Here is a 15,538-nt window from a genome sequence, read left to right as displayed (position 1 = left end):
TGAGGCAGTGAGGGGACAAGGCTCTTGTGTCCGACTCTCGCCACGTGTCTTCTCATCTGAGGGGACCGAGCTGCTGGAGCATCGAGACACAAGAGAGCCCCTAGCGGTACAAGCGAGCTCCGCAAGTCAATAGGCAGCGGCTGCATAAGGAGCGCTCACCCTCCCGCGGCCGTTGGAGAATCTGTGAAAGCAGGTAAAGCCAATAAAATATCACAATGTGCAGCACAGCCCTGGGCGCTTCCCGATTACAGATAAGCGCCCAGGGCAACAAAGCATGCAAGAACATGAAAAGAGAACTTCACTGCCTGCGAAGCAGCGAAGAAAGAGGGACAGCCAAGATGGAGGGTCTGTGAAGATGGCATGAACACTGTTGTTGGACTTATAGGACAATACCTCTTAGAACGATGAGATTTGTAGTCCCGTTCAAGTTTTTCTGTCGGTCTTCTGTTAAATTGGTGTTTCTTCCCCTTTTTTTTTTTTACGGAAACAATTGAAAGTTTTATGCTTTACTGACTGCTGAAAAAATTGGTTTGGTAATAAAGCGAAGAGAGAAGCATAATCGGAGCCTCTGGTCCAGACATGGAATTCCTTATGTAAGCCAGTCTCTCAATGGTATTAGTGTGAAGGGATGACTTTTGCAATTTCTTATTTAGACATTTTGCCTTCAAACAAGTCCATACGTTTCAGTGACAAAGTGGGGCCCCACTGTGGTCAGAGAAATGACTCCTCTTGTTGTGCAGTTTCATTAGTTTTGAGCAATATAGAGCCTCATAAGAAGAGGGAGGTGGCCTTTTTTGTATCTGGAATGTGTGACCAAGTGATTTCCAGGGGGTCGGAAGGCTTCGGCCTGCGTCTGATTTATTCTGGCACAGATCAGGGCTCGAAAAATCATAAACGTTTCACTAGACCTGCAGGTCTAGTAAGGTGAAACATACTTGACCTGACTAAAATGCACTTGGCCTCTGTCTCTGAAAGCTGTGCGAATGTGACAAGTTAACAAGATTTAAAAGCATTTTTATTGCTCATTCACTTTGTGATCAATAAAGATGCCTTTACATTTTGCTATCTTGTCACATTTTACAATAACTTGGAACGAGTAGTGATGGATATCAAATTGCACCTCTCTCGTAATGTGCAGTTGTGTCGATAAACCATATTATCCAACAAAATTATCTTTTAATATAGTGCTGTGTGGTGCATATGCATCATACTACCCCAAATGCATAACCCACTTTAGCCTAGGGCCTCCGTGCCAACATGAAAGATAAGTACCATAGCACTCCTTATAACAATCCACATAAAATGTTTCCACTTTACTTTAATAATTAGTACATTCAATAATTTGAGAACCACAGCCAAGTGTTTTATCATAGAAGCTTGTATTTTCAATTGGTGGAAAACAACCAGTCTGGTAAGTACAGCAGACACGTGATTCGCCCCGTCCGTGACTTTAAGGCTAAAGCAGTGGTAATAAGCCGCTGATACGATCTAGATTTCCGATGAGACCTTTGTAATATATGTGTGATAAAGCCCGCCTTTTTGCAGTAGTATTCTTAGTAGAGGGAAGCAACGTATAGGCGTAGTTTCATGTGATGTGATGTGAAAAGTATTTTTAAAGCGCAGCGTACACTATACAGTTTCTTGGCGCTGGAATAGAAAGGACAGAAGGCACCGCCTGGGCAGGGCGCGGGGGTGCATAGCAGCAACAGGAAAGAAGAAAAGAAGAGGAAGAAAAAAAATAAAAAATAAAAGGGCCAGAGAAAAGAAAACGTTTTAATTGTACGCAGTGCGGAACAGATGAGTCTTGGGATCTGAAATGGGTGTAGGGAGAGGCAAGCCTAATGTCCAAAGGGAGGGCATTCCAAAACGATGGAGCATGGATGCCATGTATGTTCCCTGAAAAAAGGACATCTGTACCGTCTTTCTATAGTAGGTATCTTCTAAAAGTGGTGGTGGTAGATACGAGCCCCGACACCAATAATGTCCTTCTGTTGCCCGTCCTTGGAAACCCGTTAGGTTACAAGCGAACCATGATAACCCCCCGTATGCAATTGCCATGTCCCCCATTGAAAGTCCTGAGCGCCCATAAGTGAAGTGCACTTCACATCCGGGTGTTCGAGACTTTAAATGGGGACACAGCAATGTGGTACTTACCTTTTTATCTTGTCACATTTGCTATGCTTGCAGAGGTCAAGTGTCAAAGGTCAACTGTCAGTCTGTCTTCCTACTCGCCAGAAAGAGCGAGTAGGACCTAAAAATAGCTTGTCCTTTGCTGAATCTGACTCGCAGATACAACTGGGTGAGTGGATTTTTCAAGCCCTGCTGATGCACTGCTAGTAGTCCACTACTCTTCTTCCTGTACTTACAATGCCTTCAGTGGAGCATGATAGGCAGAGTAGATTGGATACAGCAGAGTGGCAGTTATCTTGCCGGGTTGGATGCAGTCTGTACGGCAAGGGTCACACTATCCTACCAGGCCGCAGTTCCATCGCCAGTCCTAGGTAGCCAGTAGCCTCTATTCACTGTGGGGTGAGGTATCTGTTGGAAGATGGCAGGATAACCTGAGCAGTTTGGCAGTAGGAAAGTGCCAGTTGTAGCTCACAGGGCAAGGGTTGGTCTTCATGCAAGAGGTATATGATGGCCTAGAGAGTATCTGTTCATGCTACAGGGGCTGCCAAAAAACCATTGCAGCAACGTTTTACACCAAGTAGTTATTTACTGCATAGGTTTGCTGTCTGGGTGCAGGGTGGATGGTGCTGCCTTGGTAGAAGATGAAGTAGACTAGGACCTTACTTTTAAAGTTCCTCATCAACAGAATAAAACTGTGCCAGGGAACTAGAAACGGTCTGTTTCAGGGAAGTAATGTTTCCTTTCTTAACTGGTTTTAATGAATGTTTTGGCTTAGAAATTAAAATTGCATGGATAGAACTAATCTTGAGCTTTATTTTTTTCTTTATTTCCAAAACGTTTGTTCAGGAGGATAATGGCAGGCCAGTGTATCTAAAGGGAGGAGTAAGTGATGCATTACTCTACAGACTCACAATGGTTCTTTCACTTGGAGGTATGTTTGCCAGAATTTCTAATTTCTAATTCCTATTTATTACTTTACTGATAGTCCATGTGCGGCATGCTATACCTTGCCAGTGTACTCCCTGCCAAGGCTTTTGAATCTAACTTGTAATTTCCACACGTTATGTAGTTCCATATAGGTTCTGACTGATTTGTACGTTTCGAAACATTCAAATTCTTCTGCATTACTAGTCCTATATTTAGCATGTCTTTGTTACACAGCTTTCCAAATATTTGTTGTCTCTTATTGGTTAAATGACTGTGGCCAATGTATTTGCCGTATGTTTATATATGTTTGGATTTAATCCCTATCTGCATGACCCAGGGATGACTTTGTCCCTTCCTCTTATGTGCAAAAATTCCCATATGGTCTTTGCTTTTACGACGGACAGCATTTATACCTGCCTAGTGCCATTTTTGCATCTTCAGATTATGTATCAGTTTCCAGGCAAAAAGCATGGACCTAAGGATTGGGGTGTCAATGCCCTATGGTAATGATTCATACTTATAAGTGGGCATGACCGCTATAACCATTTTATCCCTGTTTAGACTTGCTTGTGTTTTTCAAGCCACAGATATTCGTGGATTTAATTGGAATGTTGGGAATGCCATCAACGTTCTCTTACTAACACTGTTGTTCTTATTACAGGAACAGGGTATGCTTTATTTGAACTCTTCAGCGCCGCTATGCCCAAAAAACAGAATTGATTCCAGTCTACAGTTTGTCAACTTAACGTTTGCCAGTATCTGTTTGCCCATCTGAGTGCAAATCTTCATGGACCGACTCCTCCTAAAAGCTGGATTCTCTTTCGGGATCAATATTTATTAAAATGTATTACACAGACTGTGACAAATAAAACAGTTCGACATGGCTTCTTGTTTTTTGAGTATTTTCTATTTTGCCTATTTATCTGGGTGCAGCGTAAATATTGTTGACCTTCATAAGATAAGTCATTTTTAAGTCGAGCAAGACAGCACAGCTGTCTTTTCGAGACCTGCAGTAATCAGTCTGTGTGCATCAAGTCCATCCCCTTTTTTGCGATTGCTTTTAATTTGTCTTTGTCCTTTAAAAACCCTTGCTTGCTCGTGGTCAGTCCTGCCTCTTTGTCCCTCCTTTAACTCCTCTGTTCTTCCCTCAGAGCAGGGACTTAGCACTGTCTTATTCCACTATGGCTCTTTATCTGTTCTCTTGGGGACTCTTTATTTTTTTCCCTTTGGTTTCCTGCTCTGTTACGGTTTCTGAGTTTAGCTTCAGTGCCCTAGCTGTTTACATTTAAATATAGCATTCTTCCTCCCATTGCCTCTTACCACCACAGGTGTGATATTGCTGCCTCCCCTGGGTTGCTTGTTAATAATTGTGGACATTATCTATCAGCACTGTGCCTCTTTCAGGAGCTGGTTCCATTTTCATTGTTTATTTCCTGTCGTCCCTCTGTCTCTGATTCTCCCCTCGCCCTCCCCCCCTCAATCAGTCAGCAGGCTCCAGGCTGACCTGCCTCGCAGTGGAGCCCGAGGGACGCTTCAGAGCTGGGGGCACTGCTCTATGTAGGTACTTTGTTTGTAAATATATATGCCCAAAAGCATCTCCCACTCGACCAACTCTAAGTCAGTTGTGGCTAAATATAGCTCAGCTGGGCTTTTCCTAAGATGCTGTACATAAGTCAGCATACAAAGAAACATTGATTCTTATTGATTGTTTTTTTTTATTTATTGCTTGATTTGGAGGTCTGGGAGACAAAGGCTAAACAAGACTGTAAATATATATATGCCCGAAAGCACCTCCAACTTGAAGTCAGATGTGGCTAAATATAGCTCCGCTGGGCTATCCCTAAGATGCTGTAAATAACAGTCAGTATACAAAAAACATCGATTCTTATGGATTTGTTTTTATTTTATATAAATTAGAAAAATATTTTATTAACAATTTTTTTCTTCCTTTTTTCATATATGCCTAATACTGCTTGAATAGTGCAACATGATGATTTTCCCGGTCAAATATACACATTCGAACAAATAATACAATACATACATACTTGCTATCAAGAAAGAACTTATCCCCCTGCCATATCACATATACACTCTCCTGTCATGCACTCATTACATACCAGTCCTGCTCATACATACTACACAAATCATACTTTGAGTTCCAGCTTCAAAGTGGTATTTGCTCTTATTGTACACATGGGGAGAGATTTTCCTTTATTTCCATGTTTTTGCCACCAGCTGGAAGGGTAACATGGCTGACGTACGTTTCAGTGGATACAAATAATTAAGTCCACCTTCATCAGGGCAACTTACTCATTTTCTTTAAATGCAGCGCAGAATTAAAAGAGGGGGGGGGGGTCTGAAAGTAAAACGGGATGCATATCATTTATGATGCCCAGTAACAAAGTTAATTAAAGTTATATTTTTTATTTTTTTATCGGTCTCTACTGCTACAGTTTTAAGCTTCTTAACATAAAAGTATTAACGAAAAGAAACAAAAGCTCCACACCGTGTTTGTGATAAGATTTGAAGAAAAGTCATGTGAAGAAAAGTGCCTTGCATATCCTATGAAGTGAGGTGATGTATTCTGTACCTTATATCCCCCATGCTTGTTCTGCTAATGTAATAATAAAATGAATAACCCCTGGGGCCGTGCCGGGCTATTATTGTGACTTCACAATCTGGTTGACTTTTCTCGGATTCCACGTGGATAAAATCACTGTACGTTAGTTACTAGTGTTCCAACCTCTTCTGGTCACTAGATCGCTGTAATAGACCGGAATATGTTGTCTTATCCATTCATCTGCACTTTATTCAAAGAATGACAATTTGTGTTCTCTCTATGGTTACCTCTTTTTTGCTTTGTGTGTTGGTCTTTACTGGGGCATTGGGTGTGGCATCACCTGAATGCCATTGATGTTCCAACAGTCACTAGTTTACTAGAATAAACCAGAATTAGTTATCTTATACTGTCATCTTCATGTTGTTTAAAGAATGCATATTTTGATTAATTCTGTCTTTATACCGCTTATTGTCTTTTGTTCAGCCTTACTGGGGCTTTAAATTTGGAGATAAAAAGGGGAAGAAAAAGATTTTAACAAGCCAATTTCCTCTTCTATATATATATATATATATATATATATATATATATATATATATATTCCATTTTATTAGTGAGAGGGAGATGCTGTTATTTCTAAAAACCTCGTTTTAGAGTAGTTTATATAATCACTGAAATGGTGGAAATGCAAGCTATCTGTGGACCAAGAAACCATGTCACTCCGTTTTTTGCCAAACAATTGGATACTGTCACTGTGCATTTGCACTGTGCTTATGACTTATGTGCATGTCTACTTTCATATTCGCTTCTGGAATACCGCGTATGTTACCAGGTGAGATATTATACCCTCAACCTGAGAATGAATGAATAGGAGAGCGACTCTGCAAATGCAAGCTTGTGCTTATTGCGATAATGTTCAAGAAGTCCGATATACTTTGGCTGTGGTGGGGAGTCTTTACACAAAGATTTTGAGACGTGGGTCCGAGAGATGTTGATTCGTTTTTGCTTTTTAAGTATAGATTATTGTTTGTGGTATAAACCTCGAAGTAGCAGCATCTCTTTATTGATCATAGAAAGGGTCCTTTTTACATGGGCTGCACCATTATCCACTCTTGCGTAACTTCCTCACTATATTGATGATAAAAATTATGCTTTTTATGTGGGCTGCCCCTTGATCTACTTAATCTCCTCCCATATTTCATGTCTATCCAGAATGCAGAAGGTACATCCTCTTGAGGACAGGTCCTAATCTACACTGTCTGAATGCTAATTGGAATGTCTCCTTCTATTTATCATGTCTGACAGTCATTTGGAAATTTTTATCTATCTCGGAGCTAAAAAAGGGTGCGTGTATAGTTTAACTAGACTAATTTGCAACACTTTTCTTGCTGTCATACATATGTTACTGAGAAACTTCAACAAGCATTTGCAATGCAATAGGTCTCGCATTAGCAAGGGTTTAAGCTATTGGCATTGTAAATGACAATGCCTTTTATTTATCTGTCTTGGTAACGAACACATAAATAAAAGGCATCATCATTTAGAATGGCAATAGCTCAAACTCTTGTAAATGGAGACATATTGCTTGGAGAGTGAAAACTGGCATGGCGCCTCAATGCTGCAGGATAACATGTCGGGCCTGCAGAAGGAGAAACTCATTAAAGAAAATAGTGCTTACAGACTAAATAAGAGGTAGCATGTAACAACCGAAGTAAAAAGGCTAGTGCTCATTGGAGGTTACACATTTAGAGAAGGCAGTACTAAGGAGAGACAAACAAGCCTATTAAGAATCCGAAGCCAGCATTTACGAAGGGCAATGACACAAGCCAATGACAAAAATTGGCGGAGAGTGGACGGGGCTTCAAGTCCATACTCTAATACAGCATGCCTCGCAGCGCATGCGCTGGCCAGGCTCGACCTAAAAACTAATTAAAGGGGGAGATTAGGGAGCAAAAATCAGGATAACCAGAGAGCTGCAGAATAGTCAGCAGAAGGTGCAGTTAGGAGGCTGGTTGATCAAGATATTATTCCTTCAGGAAGGGACACGCTCAGAATTATGTATGAAGAAATTAGGAAAAGTTACAGTGGAGTGTGCAAAAGAAGATAAGATCGTTCTTACGCTAGGTCCTGGCAACCATAAGAACATATTGACACCATCAGAAGCCTTACTGCATCTTTGGCTCATGAAGTTTCATTATGCTTCCCACACTAACCCACTCAGCTCATGCGGTTTAGACCCTTGCATCAATTTATACCAAACAATCCCTTGGAAGACATCTTTTTACACATATTTCTACTGTTTTTACACAGTCTGTAAGAACCAACATATGTAAACAAGTGCAGCACCCCTTTGTGACTGTATTTACAACCCGAGGCTTAGTCAGATTACTCCCTTTTACACTGTCCATGGTCCTTTCCACTGTTCCTCTCAGACCTTCCTCGTGTTTAAAGTTAACATAGTTAAGGCCACTAGAATCATACAATTTGCTGACTGTGGTGCTTCCCTCATAAATATAGATGTACCAGACTTGGCACATTAAAATCTGGCATTTGATACACTATTTGCTGTTTTTACAAAAAAATGTTTCTTGCTCAAATGGATAAACAAATGACTAAAACCATGCCACACAGTGCTTCACAGTGGCACCAACCCCTATACGTGGGTAACTGGTTGCATTTCAATTGTTAGGTTGCTTATTCCAGTTAACTTTTAAACTGGTACCACGAGGTGAACATTTTTGCCTAAATCCTTTACTAGTGTAATAACACCACAAAATAGTGCAATAACATGGCCACAGAATGTGTCACATAACTTGTCTCGTAGCACAATTTAGTAATCGCTGCTGCATTTCGGGTCCTCTATTGCGGTTTAATTCCAGTGGCTGTGAACACAATATGCCCTTTATTGATACGTTGTAAATAGGATCTTCTGCTGGCCTTGGCCCTCGACACAAAGTTTTTCCAGGCATATTAGATTTGATTTTGTCACTAATAACATTTGCAGAGCATACACAACAAACAATTGTCTTTTGCAGTTATTTTTGAGTTAATTAGTTACCACATCATTTAAGGAAAGTAAGCAAGTACTGATCTTTTCTTCAATCTCTGTCTGGAACACAGAACAAAACGATATAATATGCTCGCTTCTGAGCAGTGACAGATGTTAATTACACTGAGGCTCTTCCTTGCCTGGGGAGTAGGAAAAATAGACTTTTTTTATAGAAATATAATCCTAAAGTTACACTTGTCTCTGGCCTCCTCAGCACCCACGGAAAATACTTCTGCCCCTCTTACCAGGCTAGCAGCACTGTTTGTCTGCCTGTGACCTCTGGTCGTTGCTGAATAGCAGCATACATTGTTTGTGAAACCAGTTTTGATCACTCGGAAAAAACAAGCGGAAAACCTCTGAAGGCTGTGCCGCGTCCAACACCAAGCCCCCTCAACACGTCCCCAGCGCTTCAAAATCCTATAGTTTGATGGATGCAGGGACGTAATAAAAGCAACACGTACAAACAAATGAAATAAAATAAATGTAATACAATCCACACATGTGCCGCCGCAACTGGCATTCTTTGTGGGAGATTGGCGTTCTCATAGCAAAGCGAAAAAATGAAAACATTTTCAGCAATGTGGCTGTAAATGTATCCGTACTCGGTGACTGCAGCCACAGCTAGCTGTTACTGGGGGTAGCATAGGCCACATAACAGCACAGAAAATAAGTAATGAGAAACAGGTCCTGGACAAAACATGTTTTTCCTTACCTTGTAGATTCCAGACTCTGATATCTCATATCTGTCCAATCAGCTCCTTCTACTGGAACCTCCAGAATCTGATATCGCATATCTGTCCAATCAGCTCCTTCTACTGGAACCAGTCCTATTCGTGTCCAGCCATGGGGGCTATCCAGGGTGAAATGATAAATGCTGGTCTCACACACACACACACCCCAAACGGTTCGTGAGCATGACGCCGGAGGGGGTCCTGTTTCTGTGCCGGGGGGAGGAGGGCGGCAGCTTCCCAGCACAGGGAGCAGAGCAGGAGGATGGCCAGCTCACATAGCATTAGGCAAGGGCAGCCATAGGCAATCTCTCAATCAAGCGTTGTGGGCACCGAGGGCTATTTTGATTAAGTAAAGTAGGTGGTGGATCTACAAAACACCCAAAGCTCAGAGGGAACGCTGAAAATATTCTGAATCTGGGGACATTACAAGGCAACCAAAGTACAGCATAAAACACATAAAATTAATGGGCGCGTGAGAGTGAAAAGCACTTCAGGCAAAGTGAACGGCCGTAAAATCTCCAGCAGGAAGTGAGAGTACAAAGCGACCAGAGGGCTGGGACTTGCATGGCAGCATCGAGGAACATACACCACCGCAAACCCCTAAATACAGCTGCAGGATTCAGGGTAGCTTCGGGAAGTACTGATTCCTACAGAAAGGAGGGAGCAGCTACCTCTCTCAGCGCGGCCAAAATAAATCCTGAAATATGTAAATCTGTAGAAATGTACAAACATCCGCCACCAAGGTTCCTGCGCCAGTCAACCCACGCAACTACCACAGCAACAGTAACTGGCAGCCTCCTACCCGACGCAGAGAAGAAGGGCTAAAAGTGAACAAAAGCACGCGCCAGTTCTCATAAACATTAGATGCATAGCGGCCCCTAAAGCGGCCGACAGTGATAATAATGAAAGCGGGCGCATTGTAGTGTAGTTCCTATTATCCCAATAGGCTCTGCGCATTGGAATAATACCTTCAATAGTATAGGCCTAGACCAGACGTTAACTAGGTCTTCTATTGTCGATATTAGACTTAAAGTTTTGGGTTTGCCAGCTAGCTCAGAGTTCACTAGAAACTTTCTCGAATAGGCAAGGAGGAGTTGAACCTCCCTGGATAGACAAGAAGGGATTTAGTTTCTGACAACCATAGAACATGACAACTTTGCTCTCCCCTAATCAAGAGTGTATCTCTAGAGTCGTGTGAAAACAAAAGACAACTTATTTTACTCAGTCAGTCGGTGCATTCTTAGTCTCACCAGATTGTAGAGAAAAGGAAGAGACGGGCGTGTTCAATAAAAGATGTTATTTATTGATTAGTCTCTTTTCTCATACAAGAGAAATGGATCGATATTATCGCAATACTTATGGTTAAGTAAAGTGCATACAATAAAAGCAGAAGTATAAAATAATACTGTAAAAACATTTATATGGTTTCTGAGCCATATGCAGGTTTAAAATGGATAAAATATATATATACATATACATTTGACTAATCGTACTCAGCTGGTGTTTCTAACTACGCCTACCCCGGTGTACCTGACCTAAGCCTAATACGTGGGCGGGAATAGAAAGTAGCAGTTTAAGTTAAGTTTGTTTTGCCAAGTGACTGACTCAAGAATTCTCTGCGAGGGGTTATTCAGTTCTGTACCTGGAATTTAGGATGAATGAGGGATGGTATCTCTCGTCTCTGGTCTCGATATTCCAGGCTGCCTGCGAGGGCTACCCGGAAGCGCCGGAGCTGGATTTCTCGGCAGGAGAAAGCAGCGTCTCGTTCTCAGCGCGTCAGGAAGGCGGGGCTGCGCCAGCTGGGTCTGCTCTGCTCTGGGCTTCGGCAAGTCTGGCTGCTCCGATCTCGTCACCACCGCGTGTGTTTGCTTAAGGCAATACCGGTAATATTTATACCTGTAAGGTGCCGAGATTGACGTAAGGATGGACATAGATACGTCAATAAGGATGTCATACGACTTGGTCGTTAGCACATTCTTTTGCTGAAGTTCTCGATGAAATCAAAACAATGGCCGCAGGGTTTTTCCCAGGTTGTCATAGGTTTGATTTGTTTTGAGAACTCCGTATGCCTTATCAGGGGCTGGAGGAATATCGCTTGTCTAATTAGATGGCAAGCGTTATGACCTAATCAGATAACACGTTCCTGTGCCGTGGTGTGGCTTCATCAGATAACGGTTTCTGCATCATGGGATGGCTGCTAGTTAACTTGTTAACCAGAACAGGGTCAGGAATAGGGGGATCGATACAGAACCTATAGGAATACATCACACCCACTCCACGCTAACTATGGCCATATTTACGAATCTAGGCATAGTAAAACATACTGTAGAGTATTGTGTATACCTTACCACCCCAAAATACATATAATGCATTTCGAATTTATCTAATATACGAAAAAATAGTCACATGTATTATATGCACTCAAGCTGTAGAATAATGCCAAAGTAATCAAGCATATGTATACATTATTACTAATCGAATATGAGAATTACACATGAAATGGCTCTTAATACAGAAGAAAAAGTTCGAGATCATTCCATCACAGAATAAAATAATTATGAACATACCAGCGGGCAGCTAATGTCTATAAAGTATCTAAAAATAGAAATTTCAGTTCTCTAAGAATAGTTCTTACTTTAAGCAGAAGATAAGTGTCCCGAAAAATCGTAAAAAATATTTTGGGGCTGCTGAAAAAATTGCTGTCCGTGAACTGGAGGGAAAATTGTTCATGGTATTTTGTTATTAAAGTTGAAGGCCAAATTCAGGGAACGCTGTGTGCTAGCTTGCTCAAAAGTCTCTCTTTCTGCTCTGGAGAGAACATCATATCATTTAGACTGTCGAAAAAGCTGTCAACCGCTTCCTGTGAGAGTTCCACTAACTCGGAATAAGATGTAACCATGCATTCATGTGCATGATTGTCTCCATTGACGTTTTGATTAGTATTGCTGACAGAAGGTCGTACCTGATGGATGCTGCTTTCATCTTGAACTTCACTACCCCTTAATCGTAGCGGTGAAGTCTCCACGAATGCCGTCATCAGGATTGGCAGCCGTTGAGGGCAGCACAAAGCATGGGCCTTTATTGGGCTCAACAATGTTTCTGCATCCATTGGCGCATCCGATTGTAGCGTCAGACAGGTGTCCAACACGCATTCTTCTCCGCACAGCATGCACCTTAATACAGGTAAAACACATCGATGCCACATTGGTCGAAATGAAAGAAACCAAGTCATGTTCAGGTCTCTAAGCCGGGTTAGTCCCAGGATTTTTGATATCCGGTCCCGGTATCCAATGGCTCGGATTGTTTCTTCCCTTGTCGCAGGTGTTTTGTCTGTGACACGGTTTGCCATAACGAAATATAAGGACTAAGAATAGAATTCCTGCAATTAGTCCCAAAATGAGGGGAAGTCCGCCAAAAATCGAATGGACGAAGTCTGGAAAAATACCCAGTATGGCTTTGAATGGTGTTAATGCCATTGAGAATACTGTCTTAAATACTTTTGAGACTCCACTGGTATCAGAAATATTTAAGATTTCATTCAGGATTTCTGCGAAATGTATGGGGGAATTAGTTGATAACAATGAGTGAATCTCTTCAGTCGTCCTTGCGACTAGGAGATCATACGTTTCTTTTGATGACGTGAGCCTGGTTGGCGTCTGAAGAAGCACTGTTTTCATTCTGCTTAAAGTGTCTATTCGAATAGAAGTAATTTTCAAGTTGGGCCATGCCCTTGCCTCCCTGTCTGGAAAGGAGCTGGAGAACAGTAAGCGTCCACAGCACTTGACCTTCGCAGTCGTAGTTATGAGATAAGGAGTCCCGGGCATAAGACTACAGCATCTGCGGTCCACAATTAGAATGTAACTCCCATTATAGAGTCTTTGAAAAAATGGTTCTATCTCTGTTGCAGGTGTGCCTAGCTGGTGACATGAAAGGTTATTCGAGTTCCCTTCACAGGCTCCATGCAAACTAATTCCATTACACAGAAGTGTACCGCTTAGTGACATCGCACAATTATTGCCACTAAAACACTTTCTGTCCTTTAGTACTGACACATGCATGTGAATAGGGCAAGTTCCATGTTGTCTTAATGTACCCTTTTCCCAATTTTTCGTACATGCCAGCCTGTATATATTTTTGGCAGTATTGAAACCTGAAGGTTGATATTGGAATATTAATTATCCCATGTATTATCCATTCACTGACAGGTCGTTCTGACATTGTCACTGGTAATCTCTCGAGTTTCTCAATGCTCAGGATTGTATAATCAGCCCCCTTCTGTGCCATACTGATTTGTTTATCAGTAAGGTTAAAGATATTGAATAGTGACGTTGTGTTGATTAAACGCCAAGGCACATAGCCTGAACGCAGATTTTGTAACGTCCAGCCAAGCTGTACAATAGAACGCAATTGAGACTGACCGTGTTGTAACAACAGTAAGTCTTGCGATAATATGTCGATTGCTGAAGACACAATGCTGTCCAAAGAAAAAATTCTGGAGGACAGAGTCATTAACCCATTGTCCACTACAGAAAGTGATTTTTCCAAATTAATACGGTCAATTTCCCGTATACTTTCTGCTGTCTCAATTTGAGTCACCTTCCAGGCCTCGTTGTAAGCTGCATATACAGAGGCTGCTATGAAACGTTTGACGCTGTTTGCGCGGTCCCATAATGAAATCACGCAAGTCAGCACCATCAGTAAGTAAAGTTAGGTGTTGCTTAATTTCTGTCAGTGTGGAAGTTTGTAGCCATTGAAGGCATAATTTGCCCACACTGTAGGTGGTTATTATCCCTGGGTGTTGTCTTTGGGAATATCTAGGGTCTGGCCTGGTCAATGTGAACCCCTGTGTTTTGTTCAGGAATCTATCTTGACAGTTATTAGTATCTGTGGGCCAGATTAACCATTGTTTCCAATCAGGATTTGTTCTGTTTTGGTTTAATATATAGTTTACGTCTATCCCTTCATCTGTAGAGCTATTGCTGTCCATTGTTGGTTTTGGAATAGACGGTTTATTTAAGTCTTTGATTTTGGCTAGGCCAAGACAGGTAGTTTGTTGAACAGTGTCATTCAAAAATATAATTTGTTCTGGGATCATGCAGGCTCTAAACAATGATTCTATACCTTGTACTTGCCATTCTTTTGTACCCCAAACACTTTTTACTTCAACATTTTTGTCCCAATAATCAAAACCAAAAGTATTCATTTGTTCAAAAAATGAGTCTGAATATATCAATTTCGTGTTTGTTAGCATGATCTTTGTCCCTGTCTTATTTGACAATTTGAAATAAAATGTTTCAGCATTACTTGTGTTGAACCCTGAAAAGTATGAATATTTGTCGTAAAAGGTTCTTGAGCTTCCTTTTGGAGGGGTCGCACAATGTTCCCATTGATTATATTTTAAAACATTTATAGGTTGTGCAGATTTATGTAGAAAATGGTTACCATAGTGGTTGTAACAGTACATACTATCATAATTAGTCGAACCCTGCAAATAATCATGTTTGGTAAATTTAGCAGACATCACTAAGTCAGACATCATATCATTTATGTTTTCAAAGTCCCAATCATCAGCAAATGAGCTTGGTTTTACAAAGTCACTTAACGAGATCTTGATTTGGTGTGGATATTTCAGGATTTCTACCGGACCATAAATTTCGTAGTCAGTATTGTCCCATGCTACCCCACCTGGTATAGGATTGGCTGTGAAGTTGACTGAAGAAAGTTCTCTTTTCTCGACGTGTGAAGATGTGTGTGGCTTGAGGATCAAGTTGATTTTCTGACTTGCTGTGTCCATTTTAGCATATTTTCCCTCAATGAAGCGTCCCAAAGTTAGTACCATGATGAGCCAAAGTATGAGGATAAATGCACCAAAGCCCACCCAAAATTCAATCCATGGAGAAATTAGATATGTTTCTTTCAGTTGTTTCAAACGTTCTGTAGCTTTATCTTTAAAGGTTTTTGTTGATGGCTGTGTTTTTGATTCACTTAGGTTTTCAGAGGAATCATCGAAGTTTATGAAGTAGCCGGATGCAGTTCTGTCAATTGTTCCAATTGCTTCAGGATTACTGTTTCTTGCATATTCGTTTGTTACTTCATTGTAGGTTGGTGTGTCTCTACTAAATGTTTTTATTTGGGTTGTTAGAG

General features: G+C 41.3%; 1 protein-coding gene across 1 annotated transcript in view; it reads left to right on the top strand.

Moving 5' to 3' along the window:
• The window catches only part of COX7A2 (cytochrome c oxidase subunit 7A2), a 41,123-nt gene extending 37,182 nt beyond the window's left edge, over window positions 1-3,941 (top strand). The window contains exons 3-4 of the mRNA XM_078648075.1: window positions 2,977-3,061; window positions 3,719-3,941. Coding sequence (XP_078504201.1) covers window positions 2,977-3,061; window positions 3,719-3,777 — 144 coding nt within the window. The 3' untranslated portion in view covers window positions 3,778-3,941. The remainder of the gene's footprint in view (window positions 1-2,976; window positions 3,062-3,718) is intronic.
• The last annotated feature ends 11,597 nt before the right edge of the window (window positions 3,942-15,538 follow it).

This window comes from Lissotriton helveticus, chromosome 6 (assembly GCF_964261635.1).
Source record: "Lissotriton helveticus chromosome 6, aLisHel1.1, whole genome shotgun sequence".
Taxonomy (NCBI): Eukaryota; Metazoa; Chordata; class Amphibia; order Caudata; family Salamandridae; genus Lissotriton; species Lissotriton helveticus.
The sequence above is the reverse complement of the archived record's forward strand: the minus strand, read 5'-3'. Positions and strand labels throughout refer to the sequence as shown.